Source organism: Sminthopsis crassicaudata, chromosome 2 (assembly GCF_048593235.1).
Source record: "Sminthopsis crassicaudata isolate SCR6 chromosome 2, ASM4859323v1, whole genome shotgun sequence".
NCBI classification, from domain to species: Eukaryota; Metazoa; Chordata; class Mammalia; order Dasyuromorphia; family Dasyuridae; genus Sminthopsis; species Sminthopsis crassicaudata.
The window spans coordinates 429,961,422-429,986,407 of NC_133618.1; the positions used below are offsets into that span (position 1 = coordinate 429,961,422).

General features: G+C 33.8%; 1 protein-coding gene across 1 annotated transcript in view; it reads left to right on the top strand.

The window, feature by feature from the left end:
- SFXN1 (sideroflexin 1) overlaps positions 1–24,986 on the top strand; it is a 42,349-nt gene that overhangs the window by 11,616 nt on the left and 5,747 nt on the right. The window contains exons 2-9 of the mRNA XM_074292111.1: positions 4,113–4,189; positions 4,881–5,048; positions 5,614–5,784; positions 6,528–6,626; positions 15,835–15,910; positions 17,305–17,390; positions 18,239–18,366; positions 22,411–22,460. Coding sequence (XP_074148212.1) covers positions 4,885–5,048; positions 5,614–5,784; positions 6,528–6,626; positions 15,835–15,910; positions 17,305–17,390; positions 18,239–18,366; positions 22,411–22,460 — 774 coding nt within the window. The 5' untranslated portion in view covers positions 4,113–4,189; positions 4,881–4,884. The remainder of the gene's footprint in view (positions 1–4,112; positions 4,190–4,880; positions 5,049–5,613; positions 5,785–6,527; positions 6,627–15,834; positions 15,911–17,304; positions 17,391–18,238; positions 18,367–22,410; positions 22,461–24,986) is intronic.

A 24,986-nucleotide genomic window follows, 5' to 3' on the forward strand; every position in this document is an offset into this window, starting at 1 on the left:
GTTAAGGGTAATATTTAGGATAGGAGCCTGGTGACCAGGGGAATGGTGTTATCCTTTATAGTGTATATCCTTTATAGCCAGAGAATCTGAACAAGTTAGAGATTAAAGAGTACTTAATAGTTTATTAAAGGGAGAGATATACTGGGGTCAATTGGATCCATGGTTTGATCCCAAGGCTGAAGGAAACTATCATCTCCAAAAATCCAGCATACAATCAATTCTCAATGACATAGATACACGTGGCTCAGATGCAGAGGGAAGACTGATGCAGGAGTGGCGTTAGGATGCTGAGGCATCCCAAGGCAGTATCTGATATTCTAATAGCTTGGGATGGGGAAAGGCATTCTGATGTTCTGTCAAGTATTGTGGTAAAGAGGGAGGGGAAGTTTTGCAGAACTGAGAAGCAGGGAAACTGAGGCAGGACTGAGTCAGGATAATTAGGGAAACTGAATCAGGACAATAAAAGAGAACTGTGGCATAAATAGAAAACATAGGAAGAGGAAAGGATTTAGAAGGGAAGCTAATGAGTTCCGTTTTAAACATGTTGAACTGAAAATATCTTTAGGACATTAAATAAGCAGTTGAAAATGGGAGGTTGCAAGTTGGGAAAGAGTTGAATAGGAAATTTTCAGAATCATCACGATGGAGATATTTGAGTCCAGAGGAGCCTAGGTGACTATTGCAAATAGTAGAAAAGAAGAGAGCCTAGGACAGAGTTTTGAATGACATCTATAGTTAGCTTTCATGACCTGGATAAATATCTAGCTAAAGAGATAGAGAAGGAATGGTCAAACAGATAAGAGGAGAATCAAGTGTGAGAAAACTTATTGAGCGGTGGGTATCAAGAAGAACAGGATGATCAACAGTGTCAGAGGCTTCAGAGATCAAGAAGAATGAGATTTGAGAAAAGGTAACTAAATTTGGCAATTAAGATATCATTGGCAATTTTGTAGAAAGCAATTTCAATTGAATAATGAAGACAGACTAGTTAAGAAAATAAGAGAAAAAAAGCATAGCAGTATAACTAGTGAGGATAGATGGATCAAATTGGGATGTTTTTGAAGGTAGAGAAGACATTCATTTTTGTCAATAGAGAGTCTGAAGAATAGTGAGGAAATAGAAATTATAAAGCGGGACAATCTGCTAGAGAAGTCAATATGGATGAGTCACTTGTGCATACAGAGATATTAGCCTGGGCAATTAAAAGGGCTACCTTTTCATGTGAAACAAGGATAAAGGAGAAATAGTAGTGGACAGTTTCTGCTTGCTGAGAGATGAGGAACATAGGATAAGCAAATAGATAAGCAAAGATGGGAGTGAAGGGGGTCTCTGAGTGAATGGCCACACTACTTTTGAGTGAAATATACAAAGTTGTCAGCTGAGAGGATAGCTAGAAGGGAAACTGGGAGGTTTGAGGAGCCATAGAAGGACTTGGAAAAGTCACCATGTTTAGTCAGATGGTGAATCAATAAAAGAGGTGTAAAAGGCCTCACTCTAGTAAGGGTTCATTTGAAACAATGTAATAAAAATTTTAGCTGACCTAGCCAGCATGAGTTTTGTCATTTCTTCCAGTTTTATTTAGCACCATATGAATTGTAGCAAAGATTGCAGATAGTGAGTAATCTAAGACCAGGGATTGACAGGGCAAGATCAGTTATCCAGTGACAGAAAGGACAATGTTTGCTAAACTGGCTCACCAAAGGATCAGTATGAGGAAGGAAGGAAAGAGAGTAATGCAAAGAATGATGGCCTGGGAATGAATTGAGAGATGAAAGGATTAGCAGTTATAGTATAGATAGAAATTTCAGAGATCTTGAACATAGAAGTGGAATACTTATAGTGATGGCGATATCAATGGCAAAATGATAGGCTCATGGATATGACTATTTTTGTATATCTTAGTTTTGACTGGGGAATAGGTTTTTGGAAATGAGCAAGTTAAGGAACATTTGAAAGTGTATCATCATCCTTCCCTCCTCCCTCTATACACACACACACACACACACACACACACACACACACACACACACACACATATATATATATACACATGCATTGAGGTTTCCCATTAAGTGGGGAGGAGAGATTGAATCAAGCACTGAATTCATTGAGGAAATCGGAAGTGTGTCCTGGAGATCTGTAAGTAAAAGCTACTAGCATTTTGATTGGGTGGAAGATAAGGACTGAATGAAATTTCAGTGAAGGAGAGTTTAGTAAATGATGGTGGAGAGGGAGAACATCATTGTAGCTGTAGGCACTAAGGAGTATTGAAAATCTGCCACCTTGACCAGGGAGTGAAATTGCAGTCAGTGCTCTAGAAAGTAGCCAGGGAAGCAGGTCTTAGTGAATATAGGATTGAAGAGGAACCCCAAAACTGAAAATCCTTAAAGGAGAAAACCTCCTTAGACTCTGCCTCAGTGAGGGGACTCCACCCCAAGCACAAACAGTTTCATCTTTGTTATCTGGATGGGATCATCTCAGTCCAGAAACCCATTGAATTCAACTCAAATTTTAGCCCTAGCTGAAACCCAGTAAGGAGCCAATCTGAGACTCCACCCACAAGACCCCTTCAACTTTTAGCCAAAGCCCCCTTCAACTTGTAGCCAAAGCCCCCTGTTATAAAAGAACCAAACTAAAACCCTCTCTTTGCAGAGGTTTCAAACATGCCAGCCCTCTTGGCACCCCTAGGAGCTTCTGCCCACTGGAATACTGTTTCCAGTGCTAACCTCTCTTTACCCTCACCCTTTTCCTTAGCTAGACTTTAACCTTACTTCCAATCCCCTAATAAACCTCTTTTATCAATCTAGGTTTTTGGGTCTGTAAATTCCTTTACAGAGAACTGCTTGGGCCACCACTAGACCTCATTTAACTCCCAACCCTTGTGCTGAATTTTGAGGGATTCCAGGGGAGCTCCATTTGACTCCCTGAACCCCAAACCTGCCATTAGACCTCATTTAACTCCTTGACTACCAGAAACTCTAATTTCATTTGGGTACCCCAAATCTAAACCTCATTAAGATGATGGAAGAATTAAGAAAGGAAAAAGTTAAAGGTAAAGCAGATGTGTTACCTATGAAGCAGATACTCAAAGGAACATTTTGGAAAAGGTGGGTAGCCTTGCACTGAGATGTTATTGGAGGATATGAAATGGGATGAGAATAAAGGAGATTTTTAAACTTTGAAGTATGAATTCATTCTGGTTGTACTATTCTAAGGAATACAATGGAAAGGCTGGTGCAGGATGGCTATATACTATGAAATAAAAGTCAAATTTATCATATGTGTGTATATGTATATTTCCTAGTGCCTCATTAGTAAAATACTTAAAGCTCAATTTTTTCTGTAGAAATAAACATTTTAAAATGGTAAAGATTAGGATATAGGCAAAGGGATTTTTTTCCTTTATGTATATTCCTACTATGGCTACTCAAGAGTATCATTAGTATCACCTTTACAATCCCCAAATGAAATATAATTGATAAGTACTGGCAGAAGTGAAGATACTAGTATAGAACAGCTATAATAGATGAAAAACTATACCTTCTTTGGATTAGCTGTGATTTTCTATTTTTCCTTTTTCTATCTCTGGCACTTAAAGAAAACTGCAGCATATACCAGAATAATAAGCAAAAGCTTATATTAAACCCAAATCTGTACTTTGAGCTTAAATCCAAGATTATAGTTGAATGATTTGTCAATGGACAATTTTCAGTTGAATTAACTACCAGATGCCATTTAAAACTTTTCTGCTACCTCTTTTAGATTGTAAGCTTCTATGAGGCTTTTTGTCTTTTTTATTTTTAGAGAGCCCAGCATGGTACATAATATCATATATCAAGTTCATGGAAATACTAGAAGGAAAAGTGCTTTTGGAGGTCAAACATCAGTGACTTAGAAAAATCCTAAAGAGTTGACTGTGCCACATAGTGGGTTAAATGACTTGCCATGACTCCTACAAGCATGGTACTCTCTCCACTATGCCTTATTATTTACACACAAGGACATTTGATAATGATTTATGACAGATTTGGAACATGTGCATATCTTTTATTCTGAAGTGAAACACTACTATATATTTTCTCTTTGTTTTTTTTTGTTGTTTTTTATAATAGACCTTTGGAAGACAAAGTAAAGCATTACACAGTGTATTCAAGAATTTTGTGAATTCCTTGACTTAGTACACTGACCTGTAAGTCTTCAAGATCCTTTCTCCTTTTAAAATTCTTCAGTGTAGTAACTCACTTTTTTTCTTTAGAACGCGTGCACGCACAAATGTATGTATGTGTGTGCTTGTATGTATGTGTATGTGTGTGTGTATGTGTGTGTATGTGATCAAGGAGGTTTTATTTTTAACATATTTGAATCAAATTGATGATTTGTGTCCCACTCAAGGCTAATTTAACCTTAATTTGTAGATTATTGGAGAATCTGTTAATCTTATAGTACTAGACCAATAAATATTTTTGAATAAAATATAATACAGTGCTAATTTGAAATTGTGTTTTGTAATTTTAACTGACTTATGATGGCTATGCTTAATTTTTTTTTAGCTTAAAACTTTTTTTAAATATATAATTCATTCCTTTTACTTCAAGATTTATATGATTATATCCATATAAAATACTATGCTCCTATAAATAGTGAATTGGAAGGTGGCTTGAAATCAAATGTATTTGGACATCTCAATTCCTATTAAAGATTTAGGCTATTTAATTTTCTGTATATCTTTTAAGTGGAACATTAATAAAGTTTACTATTTCTGGCCATAATGATTTTCATAACTAGCAAGGATACATAATCCTTAATTTATCTACTGTCTTTTAAAGTTATAAAAAATGTTAAGTTTAAATACTGAAATGACCCCTTTTAATTTTATATAGAACTATGTCAGCTGAAATACCGCTAAACATTAATATCAAGGAACCACGATGGGATCAAAGCACTTTTATTGGAAGAGCCAGTCATTTTTTTACTGTAACTGACCCACGAAATATTTTGTTAACTAATGAACAACTAGAAAACGCAAGACAAATTGTTCATGATTACAGGTAACATTTATAGTAAGTTTTTTTTATTTGATCATATTTATGTAAAAAAATTTATAGTTAAATCTTATCTTAAGAATTCATCTGTTGCTAAGCTTGCTATTTCTAAATAGTTTCTTGTTAATCATCTCAGAATTATGGTTCAGCCACTCACTTTAAACATTTGTTAAATATTATCTGTTGAAAGACAATACCGGGATAGGAGTTGACAAGAGTCAGGAGCTAGTCATCTTTTAGGAGTAAGACATCTATGCAGATGATTATTATTAATTTATAAAAAGCATCACAAAAATTATCATGTCTTATATATCAACATGAATTACAAAGGATAAACATAAAAAACTTCCACAAAGATCTTTTTTTTAAGATTAAATTAAATCAACCTAAACTTTGGCACTTAATGATTTTAATGTGAATGTGGGAATAGAATACATGAGTACTTTTTATAGAGAGGAAAAAACTGTAATGCACTGGGGTAACTATCAAATCATATCATAAAAAATTGATTACTAGTGACCCATTTAAAATTAATAACATGTTGTCCTTGATTTTTTAAAATTTGTTTTAGAAAAGGAATTGTAGCTCCTGGGCTCACAGAAAATGAATTATGGAGAGCAAAGTATGTTTATGATTCAGCATTTCATCCTGACACTGGTGAAAAGATGATTTTGATAGGAAGAATGTCAGCTCAGGTTCCCATGAACATGACAATCACAGGCTGTATGATGACTTTTTATAGGTAAGTTATATAGTGCTCAGCCATTTAAGTAAGTTTGCAACAAACCATATTGATAAAGTATAATTTAATGGAAACTGAAGTATTACTTTTTAAACATGTATTTAGTTTTGCTGCTTATTGTTTAACTGCTGTACTTTTTTTCTACTAAATTGCATTTAATGAAGAGATAAAATTCTATCTAATCTTATTTATAAAGAAAAAATTGGAGAAGAAAAAGAAAAGTCTACCAGAATCATCATTTTCACAATTTTTTTTTCTTTTGTAGACCTGTACTTACATAAAGGCAAAATAAGCTTGTAAGATTTCTTGGGCTTTCTGGACCTTCAAAATGGATCAATTAAACTCTGAAATTCTAAAAATATGAATTGTAGTGATTCCCTAATCAAATGTGAATACTTTTAGATGGAATAAAATTTTGTGTTATATTTCTTATCTCTTAGTGTGAGTGATTTTTGCTAGGCATTTAACTAAGAGCTGGTTTTGATTGCAAAGAAAATGGTCTTAAGTGGACCTTGATGCCTGAGGAGACAAAGGAATACAGGAAAATTGAAATATCCAAAGATAAGCTGTATAATTATGCATTAGGCCAACCCTACTTATTTATAAATCTACAATAAATATTTAACTCACCTTTTTGGCCTGTTTTTTAAATAAGTATTGTTGACTTTTTAAATAATCTCTCTTTCTTCCTCTCTTTTTGCCCCTTCCTCCATTCTCTTTCTCTTCTTCCCCTATATCCTCAGAACGACACCTGCAGTGCTTTTCTGGCAGTGGATTAATCAGTCTTTCAATGCTGTTGTGAATTATACAAACAGAAGTGGTGATGCCCCTATTTCTGTTAGGTAAGAATCTATAGCAATAATTAAGAGTTTTAAAAAATATTTAATTACTTAATTTGTGTATCATTTTGTTATATGACTTGTTTTAAAAGAACCCTTTTATAATAGATTTTTCAGGTTATTGTTCTAGTATAATATTAAATGAAAGCATTCTACAAAACTAAATCCCTATTTTATGTTAAAATAATTTGTCAGTATGGCTTCATATATTTGTTGTTATTAATTCATTTCATTTATGTCTGACTCTGTGATCCCATTTGAGGCTTTTTTGTCAAAAGTACTAGTGTGGTTTGTAATTTCCTTCTCAGTTCATTTTATAGATGAGGAATCTGAGGTTAAGTTATTTGCTTAAGGATCACACAGCTAGAGGAGTCTGAGATCATATTTGAACTCAGTTTTCCTAACTCTTAGTCCATCACTCTATGTACTATGGTATGCCCTAGCTGTCCCTTCATAGATGTAACTTTTATTAAATTTGTAATGGTATTAATGTCTTCTTGCTCATTTCTCCTTGGCCTGGTATAATATGGGTTGTAGTCAGTAAGCTTTAGAGAAACATATCCACTCTCCCACCATAAGCCATGCAGAATGGTGATGCTAAAAACAAAATCGGGTCAGTCTACAGCTTGGTATCTCTAGAAGGCTTAGTGAAACCATAATGATATAATTTTGTCATATTTATTTTTTTAATAGGTCAACTAAGTTAACAATTCCAAATCACCTGCCTTATTTTTCTAGATCAGCTAACATTGTTCTCTTTGAGGCTTATCACATAGTCTTAAGTCTGCAAGGGATCTCAGAGAGACATATAATCCACTGTGTACTTCAGCAGTAATCCCCTTTACAACATCACATCATCTAGCTTCTTGAAAATTTACAGAAATAGGAAATTCACTGAAGTTCTGTCAGCTCTAAATCTGTGATTCTTTGATTTCTCATGGCAATCAGTTCTACTTTTGGACACCTCTACTTATGAGCATCTCATCAGTAGTTCAGATCACACTTTAACTATACCTGCTATATTTCACTGAGACCCTTATCGAGGGTCTGTTGTAAGGTGGCCACAAGAAGGTCAACCCAGTCTGCTAGAAGTCTTCCTTTATTTTTTCCTGGAAACATGAGGATATAAATAGAGTGCTAGTAACAAATCATTTATTTTCTGTTAAAAAATATAATCCATTTTGTTTCTTATATGATCTCTTTTTATATTTGCCATTTCTAAAGTATTCTAGTTATTATATTCAAGAAAATACTCATAGAGTTAATCAGCAAGTATTTATGAAGTACTTCCTGTATATTTCTCTCTATATAGTGTGCTGTTCACTAAGGGATTAAAAAAAAAAGAAAGGAAGAAAGCTCCCTACCTTCAAGGAATATACATTCTATAGAGGAGACAACTTATAAATAACTAAATATATCAAAGCTATGTAGAGAGTAAATGGAAGATAACTTAAAAGGAGATGGCATTAGCAACTGGAGGACCAGGAAAGGCCTACAGAAGGTGAGAATTGACCAGAATGTTGAAGGATGTTAGGGAAACTAAAAGGTAGATGTGAGAAAGCAAAACATTCAGATCATGATGAATAGCTAGGATAAAAACATGGATATGGGAGATGCAGGGACTTGTTTGAGTAATTATAAGTAACTAGTATAGCAGATCAAGAATGCATGGAGAAACCTGATAAATGGTCAAAGGATATGAACAAGTAGTTTTCAGAGGAAGAAATCCAAGTTATCAAAAGCCATATGGAAAAAAAAACCATGTTAAAAGTCACTAATAATTAGGCAATACAATTAAAACAACTCTGAGATGAACCATCTCACCAATCAGATTGGAGTGCTTAGACAATCAGATTGTCTAAAATGACAACAAAGGAAAATGATAAATATTGGAAGAGCTGTGGAAAATATACTTTTAATAGACCTGTACAGAAGTTCAACTACACTGGAAATCAGTTTGGAATTGTGCTCCCAAATCAGTTAAACTATTCATACCCTTTGACCAAGCAACCCCTTCACTAGATTTTGTAGCCCAAAGAAATCAAGGAGAAAAAGGACCACTATGTACAATAACATTTATGACAATCTTTTATAATGGTAGAAAGAGAAAAAAAAATTGGAAAACTAAGAGGGCATTTTTGAATTGTATAATGAAGGTTCCAGAAAGTTTGGAAGAGGGAATGGAGAAGAAATAGAACCATGGATTATAGATTATTTTCTCAAGTAGTTTAGACTTGGGAGGCAGAACCAAGATGGCAGAATAAAGTCAGGAACTTGTCTAATTTCTCCCTCAAATTAACGACTCTAAACAAATTTTAGAGGTTGGAACACCCCAAAAGACAGACTAGAATATTTTCTAGCTGAAAAGAATTTAGAAGGTTAGCAGGGAAAAGTCTGTGATTATAGGGTGGGAGTATAGTGTGCAGTCCAAGTGCAGGTCACACTGAGGTAGCCCTGGACCTAACCTTGGCCTTAGCTCAACCTCTGAATCAGCAGCAGACTTCTCAGCCCACAGGCACCAAAGAGGATCTGGAAGGTCAGCAGAAAAGATCTATGGAATCAGGGTGGAAGCATAGAGCATAATCCTAGCACAACCTGTGCCAGTGCATACCTGGCCTTAGCTCCAGCCTGGAACCCAGATCTGGCCCCATACAGACTTCTGAATCAACAGCAGTACTGGTGGCTTCTAAATCTCTCAGCTCAGACACCAAAATAGCCCTGGCTCCAGTCTTGATCTTAGCCCAGTCCCATCCTTGACTGAATCCCAATGCCAGTGAGGCAGGATATCTAAATTAACAGTAGTGCTAGAGGCTTCTGACATCTTAGCCTTGGGAACACCAGAGTGGACTCATAAAGTCAGGGGAGGAGAGTCTATGGCAACAGGGTGGGAAATCCCAGTGTAGTACCAGTGCCAGCAGCATCAACACAGCCCAAGCCACGATCCCAGGGCCTGAGTGTCAGCAAAGCATAACTCTGATTTAGTACACTAGCTCTCACAGCTAAAGTAGAATGGGGAGTGCCCCCACAAAATAAATGCACAAAATCCATGAAGCTTGAGACAGTGCACCCTTTACCCTGGAAATAGGACTCTATTTTAACATATAGTTAAAAGTCAAGTAATAGGCTGCAAAATTGAGCAGATAACAAAAATGTTTCTGACCATTGAAAATTATAATGATGACAAGGAAGATCAAAATACACACTTAGAAGATAACAGAATCTAAGCTCCTGTATCCAAAGCCTACAAGAAAAATAAGAATTGGGCTCAGGAAAAGTTCACAACATCTCCTGGTTCTGCTCATTTCACTCAGCATCAGTTCATATATCATAATTTACCCAACCATTCTCCAATTGATGATGATCCATTCATTTTCCAGTTTCTAGCCACTAAAAAAAGAGCTGCCACAAACATTTTGGCACATACAGGTCCCTTTCCCTTCTTTAGTATTTCTTTGGGATATAAGCCCAGTAGTAGCACTGCTGGATCAAAGGGCATGCACAGTTTGATAACTTTTTGGGCATAGTTCCAAATTGCTCTCCAGAATGGCTGGATTCTTTCACAACTCCATCAACAATGCATCAGTGTCCCAGTTTTTCCACATCCCCTCTGATATTGATCATTATTTGTTCCTGTCATCTTAGCCAATCTGACAGGAGTGTAGTGGTATCTCAGAGTTGTCTTAATTTGCATTTCTCTGATCAATAGTGATTTGGAACACTCTTTAATATGAGTGGAAATAGTTTCAATTTTATCATCTGAAAATTGTCTGTTCATATCCTTTGACCATTTACCAATTGGAAAATGGTTTGATTTCTTATAAATTAGAGTCAGTTCTCTACATATTTTGGAAATGAGGCCTTTATCAGAACCTTTACCTGTAAAAATATTTTCCCAATTTGTTACTTCCCTTCTAATCTTGTTTGCATTTGTTTTGTTTGTATCTTTCAAGAAATTATCAAGGAACATTGTCATGATATTCTAGAACCAGAGGATAAAATAGAAATTGAAAAAATCCATCTGAAAGAGATCTCAAAATGAAAACTCCCAGGAATATCATAGCCAAGTTCTAGTATTCCCAGATCATAGAGAAAACATTGCAAGCATCCAAAAAGAAACAATTCAAGTATAGTGGAGCTACTGTCAGGATAACACAAGATTTAGCAGCTTCCAGAGAGCTAGGATTACAACTAAGAATTATCTATCCAGCAAAACTGAGTAAAATCCTTCAATTTTATCTTCAATAAAATAGAATATTTTCAAACATTTGTGATGCAAAGACCAGAAACTCAATGGAAAATTCGATTTTCAAATAGAGGACTCTGGAAAAGCATAAGGAGGTAGTCAGGAAAGTGATATAATAAGGAACTCAATAAGGTATCCATTTGCTTTTTTACTTGGGAAGATGATACTTATATGAGTTGAATATGAAGCGATAATATCTTTTTTAAAATGATGAAATTATGGGATGAGAGAAGAATGCACTGGGAGAAAGGGAGAAGTGCAAATTATCTGCCATTTAAAAAAAAAAAAAGGTAAGGGGGGAAGATAGTGAGAAGAGGGTGAGAAAGTGAACCTTACTCTCATCAGAACTGACTCAAAGAGGAAATAACATACATACTAAATAGAGGTATAGAAATCAATCTTACTCTGTAGAAAAATGGGAAGAGAAGGGTGATAAAAGAAAGGACGTATTAGAGGAGGGAATGGTCAGTACCAAAACACTTTTGAGGAGGGATAGGGTTAAAGGAGAGAATAAATGGTGGGAAATACAATTAGCAATAATTGTAAAAAGAATTATGAAGCAAGTTTCTCTGATAAGGTCTCATTTCTCAAACATAGAGGGAATTGAGTCAAATTTATAAAAAGTAAGAACCATGAACTGAACCATGCCCATCAATTAGAGAATGGTTGAATAAATTATGGTGTTATCGGCCAGAACCCTGAATTTGAAACAATGTATTCTTACAAGGTAAGTCAGTGAAATTGATAGAGACAACAGTTATATAATTTAGCATGGTTCAGTGTGATTGATTTAATCCTTCAAGGAAATGTTATGGGCCAGAACTTGAAACAAGGTACTAAGTGGAATTGAGGAGACAATGGTTAAATCTAGTCTAACATTGATTTAATCCTACAACAAATAATGGTTTCCTAGTGATATTATGATTGGTATACACTCAGTGTGGAACATATAAGCAAGAAGCTCTCAGGGCCTGAAAGACAAGCACACTGGAAGCTCTTGGAGCCTCAGTCAGGATTCAATTGGGGAGATTCAGAAGCCAGAGAAGGTAGGCGGAAGCTCAAGCTCTCAGAATCAAGGCCAGTCTGAAAGGCTCTCCAGAAAGCTGCCCAGCCCCAAGAAGGAAATAATAAAGGATCTGGACTTTAAGAAAGCTAACTGGGCTGCAGGAAAGGAGACAAGACTTGGAAAGAGACAGTAAAGAATTTGGACTTTAACACCTGGCTGCATTTGGGGTGATTACTGAACTGAAATGAAGGCTGTACCCAGAAGCCCCCCAAGAAACCTGTTCCCAGAGAAGATCACATTTTAGAGAGAATATTACATTATAGAATATTATAGTTCTGTAAGAAACGATCAGCAGAATGATTTCAGAGAGGTCTGAAGAGATTTACATGAACTGATGCTAAGTGAAATGAACAGAAGCACGAGACCATCATATACAGCAACAAGAAGATTATATGATGATCAGTTCTGATCGATGTGGCTCTTTTTAACAGTGAGATGATTCAGACCAATTCCAATGACCTTGTAATGAAGAGAGCCATCTACACCCAGAGAGAGGACTGTAGGAATTGAGTGTGGTTCACAACATAATATTTTCACTCTTTGTTATTGTTTGCTTGCATTTTATTTTCTTTCTCATTTTTCCCCCAGTTTGATTTGATTTTTCTTGTGCAGCAAGATAATTGTATAAATATGTATGCATATATTGGATTTAACATATAGTTCTACCATGTTTAACAAATACTGGAATACTTGGCATCCAAGGGAGAGGGTGGAGCAAGAGGGGCAAATTGGAACACAAGGTTTTGCAGGGATTAATGTCAAAGAATTATCCATGCATATGTTTTGAAAAATAAAAAGCTTTAATAAAAATTTTTTCTCCAAAAAAAATTATAACCATGCCACAAATTGATAAATGATCAAAAAATATGATTTGTGCCCAGAGTGCTAAAAATTCATACATAAGCTTAGACTTAACAACACTTTTACTTGGCATGAATGCCAAAGAGATTCAAAAAGAAAAAAGAAAAATATTCATGGCAGCTTTCTTCTCAGGGCAAAAAAAAATTGAAAGTTGAGGGAATGCCCATCAATTGGGGAATGGCTCAATAAATGGTATGTGTTTATGATGGAATATCATTGTTCTATGGGAAATGATGAGCAGGATGCTCATAGGAAGAAAAAACAAACCTAGCAAGTCCTCCATGAATTCAAGCAAAGTAAAATATACTGTATACAAAGTAATATCTATGTTCTGTGAATGATTTTGCTATTGTCAGTAGTATAATCATCTACGACTACTGTGAAGGACTTAAGATGAAAAATCATATATCTCTCTTTCTCTCTAACTTAATTTTTCTTGAGGGTTTTTATTTTCATTAAGGAAGGAGATTTTTTTTTCACATTTGCATAACTGCACAAGTGATTTCTTAATTGTGGGTGGAGATAAGGGAGAACCTAGAACTCAAAAATTTTAGAAACAAATTAAAAATAAGTTTAGTCACAAAAATGAGAAGATATAGGCTTTGGTTTTCATTCATATGTCTTTGACTTCCCTCATTCCTGAATCTTAGATCCTACTTTATTATATAGTTTGCATACGTTTCGAATTCTCACCTATGCCTGTTTTTTTTTTTTATCAAAGTCATTGAGTATCACAATGTATATTGATCTTATTTAGAGATTCTTATCAAATTCTCCATAGAAATTAATTGCTGCTGCTTCTTCTGTCAATGTTACATTAAGTTTCAGCTATCTTTATTATGGTGTTTTGTTGGGGTTTTTTTGCAAAGTACTTATAAATAGCACAATTCAAGATGGCCAAATAATCTGCTAAAAGGTTTCTTATAGCTTTAGGCACATTAAAATCAACTCCACAAATTCCTTTTTTGGGTTTAATTTATATCATATATAACATATATTATCTCATATATATATATAATTACATATGCTAATTAATAATATAATTAATAATAATATGATTTATTTCCTCCTAGAGAGAGAGGGTCATTTCTATGTCAAAAAGAATCATTGGAATACTACTTTTTCAGAAGGGTTTTTTCTTAAAATAAAGCTGAAATTTGCCTCTCCACTGTTCATTCCTTATAACTCTGGTCTCTTGATCAGAACAGCATAAAACTAATTGCTCTTTTACATAACAATCCATCAAATATGTGAAGAAAGCAATTATTTGCTCTCTAAGCCTTCTTTTCTATAAACATATCATTGACAGTTTTTTTCAACTAATATTCAGATTTTCATTTTCCTACTAGTTGATTTTTTTCATGTCAATGTCCCTTCTAAAATACATCTCAGAAATAAATATAATATACTATATGTAGTCTGACCAGGGCAGAGTTCGATAAAATTATTACCTCCCTTGTTTGGACAGAAAGTTCTCATTTAATAAATAATTTTTAATTTAGGGCTCCATTTTCTCCACTAAAAGACATTTTTTTATAGTTCCCTGTAGTAATGTGGAAGGAAGGATGCCAAGTTAGACCATTTTGAAATTTTTTAGGCAACCACTTTTGATTAATGTAAGCATAGCAGGACTTAACTTGACCACTTTAATAATGTAATTTAAAAATATATATACTATAAATTGTTTAGCCAAATATCAAATGTCTCTGTATTAATTAAAAAAAAAAGTTTAAGAGCTAACTATACTCAGAACCTTATAATAAGGAGTGGAGAGTAAAAGAGGGCTTCTATCCTTGAGCTTATTTATAACTTATTAACTTTTAATAATTATGCTAATTTTTGTTATCATTTCTCACACTCAGTCTTTCTCACTTGCTCACCCTCCACCTCGTTCTTTATCATCTCAATCTCCCTCTCCATTTTCTCTTGTACTTACTTCCCCTTTTTCTCTTCTCTTTACATATACATACATACATCTATATGTTTGTGAATATATACATCAATACATACTTTAAAAATGCACTAAGACTTTTGAAATAACCTGTATAATGCCTCTAGCCCTCCTTTCTCCTGAACTTAACTCTTATCACTAGATATCCAATAGATATTTAAAATCAGAGATTCTGAAGACATCTCACATTCAGTATGTCTGCTATTGAACTAATTCTATTTCTCCTCAAACTCTCTAAACTTTCCTGTTTTCTGTTAAAAAATATTACCCATCTTTTCAGTCTCCCAGAATGGTAAATTTCAGCATTTTTTTCACTCCTTACTTTCCCTCACTTAAGTATCAAATTGGATGCCAAATCTTGACATTCTATCCCTTTAATGTCTCTTCTGAACTCATAGCTACCACCTTAATTTAGCCCCTCACTGCCTCTTCAGCAGATTATTGGAAATAATAATTTGCAGTTATTTACACATTTCCTGGGAAAACTCATTATATAGGTCATGATCCTGCTCCAGTCTTACTTATAAACTCCTGCCAATAAGTACATAAGAATATGTAACTCCCCCACTCAATAAACTCTGGTGGTTTCCTATTGATTCTAAGAAAAAATATAAACTCCACTGTTTAGTTTTAAAACTCCTGGCCCCTGCTCGTCTTTCTTGTATCATTCTATATTGCTCCTTCTCCTGTATTATGTGATTCAGCTATACTGATTTTCTCTCTTTGTTTTTCACATATGACTATCCTGTGTGTAGTGCTAGTCCTCTAAAACTACCTTAAATGTTACTTTTTATTCAATTGGATTTATTTGTCATTTCTGTACATTTTTACATATGTATTGATTCCCCCCTTTAGAACATAAAGTCCTTGTACTAAGGATTGTTTCATTCTTTGTTCATGCATCTGCCATGCCTGGCATATAAAAGGTGTGTAATAAATGTGGGTTCATTGGTATTTGAGAACATATACTATGACAAGAAAGTTCTGAGTTGTTGAATTAGATGCTTTTTACTCTTTTGTCTATAATTATTGGATAAAAGTATCACAATACTTTGTTATGTAAATGTGATATGTATGTTGTTCTTTACAGCCAATTGGGAACAGCATATGTATCTGCCACCACAGGTGCTGTAGTAACTGCGTTGGGACTTAATGCACTAACCAAGGTATTTTTCATTTTTCCACAGTTAAACTTTTTCGGCATCTTTTTCTTTCTACTGATCTCTGTAACTTTTTCCCAGCTCTTTCTTTCCTTCAAAAAGTTTTATAACTTCTCATCATAATCAGTGCCTATCACCTATCTCTTTTATTATGATGCTCAATAAGTAAATTTGAGAATCATTTAAAAATACTAGTTAAATGTGTGTGTACACACATATTTATGTACACATATACACACATATATTCCAAGTCTATAAATGTAAATAACATGAAACAACACTGAAAAGTGAAGCTTGATCTTTTGATGCTTTCCTGAAAGTATATGTAATAGATTTATTTATGGTTATATATTTAATTATATTTGTATTAAAATATATTTATGTTTAATTATAATTCCTTCTAATACATAATATCACTATTCTGGAGATTCCTGTTTAAATTTATCTTGCATATTCTTATGTCAGAATATATGAATATACACTTCTACGATCTCTATTGCTTTTTGACAGACCACATTCTTTATTGCCTAGCATTCATTCAATCTCATTTTCTACATGGAGATTTTCTTTAAGCAAAACCAAATCAAAAGTGATGTCAATCTCTGGCTATATGACTGTCATAGACAGAAATGAATATATCCCAGACAACAGAAGAAATGTTCACAGAGTGTGGCCAAGGACAGATTAATTGTGATGCAGGATCATCATCAGCTAACTAAACAGTTTTCTTTCTGCCCCAAGTTCTTAGATAGTACAGTTTGAGACAAAAGATTGCATCAAGGATGCAGCATAGAAAAACATACGTACATAGAAAATCACACTTGAATGCCAAACTAATTGAATTGCACTGCTCTATCATAAAGTATTCATCTGATTCTTCTTTTTACCTTCCTTCCCAGACACTTCTGAGAGCACTGTATTGTACATCCAAGCATTAATCCATTAGTTTTGCTTATTTTTATATACAGTTTCAGATTAAGAGGGAAGATAATTTTAAGTCTACTGGCAACAGGTTCTGCTTCCCTATTCCATACCTCATCCTATTGCTTCCTTGACTGTGGAATAGTACTCTATTCTTCCTCAGACCTTCTTTTTTTTAAAAGCATATACTTTGTTTTTTAAAAATTATATTAATTTTATCCATACTAGCTTTTAAGCTTCACTAGGACAGGAACAAAAACAGCACAAACAGTACAGGAATGATCTTGTTCTTTTGTCTGTAACTTCCTTATGCCTAGGATGGATCCTTATCCTTATACATATTAGGGAATTAATAAATGCTTAGTGATCTAAATTGAATTTAATTTATGGTATTATAATTTTAAAGTTTTTAAATGAAGAAATAGATCATTCCATATTGTAGAGCTATTAAAATGATTTTTAAATTTTTCTTTTCGTAGCATGTCTCACCCCTCATAGGACGTATGGTTCCTTTTGCTGCTGTAGCTGCTGCTAATTGCATTAATATTCCATTAATGAGACAAAGGTAAGATTATCATACTCTTTTGGAATAGAAATGTCCCTTGCACAAGCTTGTATTGGGTAGTAGGCACTAACTCTCTAATATTAACTTTTGGTATTCTCATGAAAAAAAAATGGTGCTTTTGAGACATAAATTTAATTATGTGAGACATTAGATCTAGGTTAAAATAAAAGTCTACTGCCCAAAACAAATTGAAAAAAGAATTTCCTAGAGCACTTATTTTAGGCTTAAAGTAATATTAATTTATATCTTTGGAAGTATTTTTTTAGAACTGGCAAAAGTTAAAAGGAGAAGAAAGAACGAGAAAAGGCATTTTGGATTAGATTACAAGCACCAGGGTAAAAGTGGAATATAGAACTTTAGTGTTAGTAACTATTAATGGAGCATGTTGTATCCACTAATATAAGCTTTTGTAGCAGTATGGAAAAGATCAATTCAATTAAATTATAATCTAATATACTATCTCTTTTGAGAAACTATGAATTAGATCTTTTTTTATTTTACTTTATTGGACTTGTGATTTCATTGAAATAGGTATTTTTTTTTTAGTGAGGAATTCCCTTTACTAAAGGAGATTAGAAACTCCTTTACAGTGGGGAGCCTTCAAGAATTTCCTGGGAATGAGATGAAAGCCTTCCCTAAGTAGGACACAGTCAACATGTGACTAACAGGTCATCTTTACTCCATCTACTACCCTGTCATATTTTAGTATTCTAAAAATAATTATAACACTTTCCTAATAGATAATTCATATATGTGCATTTAGGTCTTTAAAAGATTGTGTATTTACTGAATGGGTTTTGTCCACAAAATACAAAAGCATATATAATTTTTTTATTATTTTTCTATAGGGAACTCAAAGTTGGTATTCCTGTTACAGATGAAAATGGAAACCGATTAGGTGAATCAGTCAATGCTGCACAACAAGCTATTGCACAAGTGGTTATCTCTAGAATCCTTATGGCAGCTCCTGGCATGGGTTAGTGTGGTTCATTAGATAACTTAATTCTTTTTTGTTTGTTTGTTTGTTTTTTTGTTTTTGTTTTTGAGATGAGGAGGAGATAGGATTTAAAAAAAAAACCATAATAGGATTAAGAAATATATCCTTTAATAGGAATGTCTAAATTTTAGGGAAAGGATTAAGTCCTACAAATGAACTATGATTCAAGTGGAATTCCAAGGACTATGGTTCAAACTGGGTCTCTTAAAATATTTTATTAAAGGATTCTAAAACTAGTCAGTTTAGGTCTTACAGTAGGAATTTATTTAATCTAGAATTAAACCTGTGCTCTAATTATAAATCATTTGATGGTTTTTCAGTCCATATTTAGAGCCACCCCAGCATAAAGCTAAAGAATAGCTCAAACAAAATAGCATCAGAATGTGAAATTCATTGCACAACTACTGTGTAGCTAATATCCCAATCACTAATAGGTAGTAAATGTGTGATTTATCAATCAGGAGAAGTAGTAGCATCAGGTTTTACTCATATAGACTCCCAATAGGCAAATCTTATAATAGTTTCCCAGATTTTGACTTCCCAGCAGCAGAATCCAGGAATATTCTACACTGCTGCTGACTGTCCTATGCTCACTCTCTATGTAAATGACATACCATTGAAAATTGAAAAGGTTGGTAGACACAGGTACAGATTGTCCAAGCATTAGAGCTGCATTTGGCCCAGTCATTGGCCAAGGATTAAGGCAGACACCCATATGTCTGGCATAGGAGGATCAATAGCACTGAAGTTAGTGCTACTTCTTTGAGATGGACATTTGAAGGTGAAACAGGAGTTTTTCCTCCTTTTATAGTTGAAAAAATTCCCATCAATTTAAAGCAGTTAGGATTACAAAGGAATATTTTGGCTTTTTAGGCAGAGCTGCTGTTTAAGGCCTGCCTGCACTCTCACCTGTTCCCATTCAATGGGGTAGAACAGTGTGGGTAGAACAGTGGTCCTTAAGTAGCGATAAAATTCAGGCTTTAATAGATATAGTTAGTACAGGAGCAACTTGACCAAAGACACTTACAACCTTCTTTAAGTCCTTGGAATTTCCCTGTGTTTGTTGTAAAAAAGAAATCTGGAAAATGGAGGATGTTGACTTATTTAAGAAAAGTAAATGAACATATGGGAACTCTTCAGCCTGGACTTCCATCTCCTACTCAGTTGCCTAGAGAATGGCCTCTTTGGGTTATAGACATTAAGGATTGTTTCTATTCTATCCCTTTAGATAAGGAGGATATTAAAAGATCTGCCTTTTCAGAGCCCAGCATTAACTTAAATGAGCCTTATAAAAAGTCTATGAATGGACAGTTTTGCTACAGGGAATGAAAAATAGCCCTACTATGTGGTAAATGTATGCTGTTTCTGCTCTTATTCCAGTAAGAAAAGCATTTGCAAAAGTTATGTTATTATATAACATGGATGATATTTTGGGGTGTGCACCTGAGGAGTAAATGTTAGAAGCATGTCTACAAAAGAAACACTAAGGAACTACAAATTGCATATAGCTCCAGAAAAAAATCAAAGTCATATTCCTTTTCAATATTTAGGATATGAAGTATATCCTAAGGTGCTTACAGTATAAAACCTTTTTTTTTAAGAACAGAGAAATTGAACACCTTAAGTGACTTTCAAAAGTTAATAGATGTCCAGTGTTATGCTTAATTATCAATCATTTACAACTATTATATGACATTTTAAGGGGAGACAGTGCTTTAAACTCACCACGCCAGTTTACAAAAGAAGCTCAAGTAGCTTTGAGAGAAGTTGGACTGGCTTTATGCAATGTGGTTGAAATAGTTACTTAAAAACCCTTGAAAATATCAGTTTTTGCTACAAAAGAGGCACTCACAGCAGTCCTTCCTCAAGGACATAGTGTGATAGAGTGGGTGAACCTCCCAGCACAATCAGAACAAACCCTTCCTTATTCCTTAACAAGTGCTTGTGGCTCTTATATACACATACATCATGGGAGGTGTCAATCTTGTAGAACTATATTTACTAAGTATATATAAACTAGAGAATCATTATCTTAATTCCACTGAGTTAACATCTTGCAAGATTAAATCAATCATACGGAACTAAAGAACTATTCATCACCATGCTAAACTAGATGACCATTGTCTTATCAATTCCACTGAGTTAACACCTTCTTTCAAGTATACTTCTCCAGAGTTCTGCCTTTTACAGGACCCAGTGCTAGTCAGAAAAGAAATGTCGAAAGCATTTTTTTAAAAAGAGTGATAAATAGCTAGTCCAGTGATACTGGAAACTTTTCTCCTATCCTAGAGAAAATTTCTAATTGAATAATCACAAATACCATAGATCTTGTTCATATCATAAGGGTATTTAGAAAATTTCATTCTTAGATTTACATTGGATTGAGATGTGAGTCCTAACTTAAACTTTCTCATGAATGCCACATTTAGAAAGTTTTTCCCATGTATTAAAAGCCTGCTCTTTGCATATTTATAATATTTATCTCATATGTATTCTCTGATGACCATTGAGGTAGTTTTTGATTCAACCCTATCCCAATCATCAGATTGTTGGATTTCTCATTTATGGGCTGATGTCTATTAAAATGAAAGAACTGATTCAATAAAATTCCAGCTCATGTTATGTAGGATTTCTTACCTATGTAGATTCTCTGAGGACAGTTTGTTACCATACCATTCACATGGACTCTCTGATGTCTTTGTAAACTAAATTGTTAATTCAGTGTTCCACATGAGATCATTTGTAGTTTATACATTGTGGGATTTTTTAAAATTGTGAAGTTTAAAAATGTAATCAAGTTTGTCAAGCTGATTCTATACTCTCAAAGTACACCATAATACTCCAATGACTCTGGAATCTCAATTTGAATATTCCCTCTGAGAGTGCAAATCAGAAACCCATTCATACTAATCTATTGGTCCTTTATAATGTTTATACATATTCAAATTTAAATTTAGATAGGGTGACCAAGAATCCTGGGGACCTTCTTTACTTGGCAGAGATACCAATGGAGCACTAGGATGCGTACTTTCTTCAATCCCAGGACCAGTTACATTATCTTTTTAGTTGTACATTTCTCTGATATCTTATACTCTAGTTCTTCTTTGAAGGTGTTTGTGTGTGTGTGTGTGTGTGTGTGTGTGTGTGTGTGTGTGTGTATGTTCTTACACCTTTTTCCCTCTGCTTGATACTTATTTTTGATTCTTTGGTGTATTTATTGTATTTGTCTCATACCCATATAACACAGGTAGCTTATTGATAATTAAAAGTTGACTTTTCTGAGAGTATTAAAGAAACCTGTTTCCTGAAAGTAATTTAACCCACTGATCTCTTTAATTAGAAGTCCAACTCATTGTCCATTTGTACTGTGTTTCATACACATATATGTGTATAGTTATCCCTCTTCATATCACAACTTTTCCCATTGCAATTTTGTTATATCATGGGTCAACATAACAAATCAAAATGGGAATTTTGGGAAAGTTTTGCAGAAGCACAATGTTCAAAGGCCAATAAACAACACAGAAAAATTTAGAAACCCAGATAATGTGATACTGTAAAAACTCTATAGAAGAAAAAAAAAAAATTCATGTCTCTGGTACAAATGGAGGGCCAAAACATTTGACATAGATTTTTCTAGATTCCTTGTGATATGGAAGAGATAATTGTATAACTTTTTTTGTATGTGTGACAGAATGTCACACTTTAGATAGGCATTATTTGTCCATTTAATATTTTTCTTGTGGATGTTTAGGTCAAAAACTTTGAGTGGTTATAGAACTCTTCCAGGAGGTTCTGAACTGCAAGGTTCCAGGATATAAAACAACACAGTGACATCAACAAACAGAAGCATTTCTAGGACTTTAATATCTATTAGTGGATCTTTTTTTAATACATAAGAGGATCCTCTGTCCATGTTTAAATAGCCAGAAAGTGACATGAATTTGCTATAAGGTTGCAATAGAAAATGTTAAATACAATCAATGCATTTGAAGTTTTAAGAATATTTTCCTTTCTATTCAGCCATCCCTCCATTTATAATGAACACTTTGGAGAAAAAAGCATTTTTAAAGGTAAGTCTATTTATAGCATCTTTTTAGTTGTTTATATATACCAGATTTTCCAGGCTACCACCAGCATTTCCCCTTTCAGTTGATTTCTTGTCCAATACAAGCTGATAAATGAATAAAAAGCACTTGAATAAAGTATTCCTGTTCAAATAAAAAGATATTTCTTATTTCCAAAGCATATTTCTTTCAGAAATTTGAAACTTCCAAAGATATTGATGAGGAAAATGTTCTGTTGAGTCATTAGACCTCATTCATCTTGAGCTTTAATATGGAATGTTTATTTAAAAGTAAAAGAAGAGATATTGTATTTGGATTAATAAACATAAAAATTACTCCACAGAACATCCTGAATAGGCAATACCTTTCCTCTTAAAATACAGAATAGCTTATCTGAGGACTTCTTGAGAATTTAGAACACTATTTTGATGATAGTGATCTCAAAACAATAAGTTAGCATGTAGCTCATTTGATTTATTTTGTATTTGAAAACTGATGTCCAGGTTTTATTCTTTGATAAAATAGAATTCAGCTCAAGAAAAGCAAGGATTTTATGATGTCTCAGAATAAATTCTACTTCAGTTTTGAACATAGTATTTTAATATAAGAACAACACTTTTAGAGAAAAGGAAATATTTTCACTTATTATGACAATCCCATCTCCTTGGCAGGAGGGGCATTTATAAGTTTTTTTTAAAAATAAATTCAGTTCATTTAATCATCAAGCGTTTATTAAGAACTTGCTTTAACTTTAATAATAAACATCTGCCAGGTGTAGAGGAAACAAATTTAAAAGATGATAGTAATCCTTCTCATTGAGCTTACATTCTAATAGGGAAAACAGAGGAAAGACATTAAAAACAAATAAATTCATAGTAGTTAAATACAATATAGTTTAGGAGGGAGGCCTATAGCATTTGAGTAATTGGGAAAAGTTTCACCTTTTATCTGCATTAATATGGTGTTTTGATCACTATGTGAATATATTGATTAACTTAAGGAATGTATTAACTCTTCAAGTCTCTATAATATTGCATAATAATAATGGTTGGGAATTTCTAGAATATTGGCACTTCATTTCATCAAACATTAGCACAATTTTTTTTTGTGGGAAGCATTCTATGCAAGATGCTGCAAGAGATAGAGAAATTAATAAGAATTACATGATCCCTGTCTCTAGCAACTCATGACCTCATGTAAGGAAAGAGTTTAATCCAATGTAATCAATAAATATGATGACAGAATAACTGAAAGTTATCATATTTTTCTCAGAAAAATTTAGCCTTTGGGAAGAGAGAAAGAGAATATGAGTGTGTGTTTGGGTGATATACATATACATATACACTGAACAAGGCTATCATTTATTTAAAGTAATTAATTACCAGACTTCTTATATTTCTAAAGGTACAATAACCATGCACAACTTTAGACATCAGGGAGGTCCCAAACATACATAATAGTCATGTACTCCTTTTCCCTCATAAAAATAAAAATTTTGTAAAATAAGTGTTTATAATATGCATAAAAACAGTATTATTATATCAGATCAACTTTTTTGAAGAAGAAAGAAATAATTGAATTTAGCAGCCAACTACCTAGTATAACCAATGTATGGTGTTTACAAATTTTGCAGATGGATTTGAAAATGATTTCTTCAAGGTAAAATGAATTAGCAGTGAACTTTGATTTAACCAGTACCTTCTTCATGCCCATTCATGACTTCCAAAAATTCATCATTTCATAGCATCTTGGCTCCAATGCAGTGACAATACTTCCAGTCTGCTTTACTAACAGACATGCTCCCATCAACATTGTATATGATTGATTTTATTAAAAAATGTACATTTCTCTTTTCAAGCCTTTTTGAAACAGGAAATTTTTTTTGACTAGTTAAAGATGGGGAATGAGAGGATAGCTGGGTCATATATTGCAAGTATTATTTCATTATTCTCATGACATTTAGAGTTGTTTCTGAATTTCAATAATAATGGGATGATTGTACTTTTGTCACCGTATTAAAACTTCAAAGGATCTAGAAGTTCATCTAGGTCAGATATCTCATTCTGCAGGGCTAAAGACAGACCCAAAGAGAATGAGGCACTTGCTCAAAGTCACATTAAATCCTCAGCAGTAGAACTAGGACTTGATGCCAAAATTCTTTTTTAAATAGGACATAACTATGTCTGTTGGACAAGTGGAAGCTATTTTATTTCTCTGTATGAAGAAATAGACCAGTGATGCAAATATGATCATGGTACAGTGGAAAGAATGCTGGCCCCTAGAAGGAAGGAGGGAGCCTCAAATGCCACTTCAAGCACTTGTGGCTTAAATAAGTCACAAATTCCAAAACATCTTGGGTTCTTAATCTGCAAAATGGGTTTAAAATAGATAGCTGTTGAGTTGTCTTCCAATTTTGGATTTCTCTAATGAATCCCGTTCAACTCATTTATATTATGCTTCCTGATGATGCATGGAATAAAATGAGGAAATTTGCCTGTTATCTGAAAAGCACATTGTACATACCTGAATCAG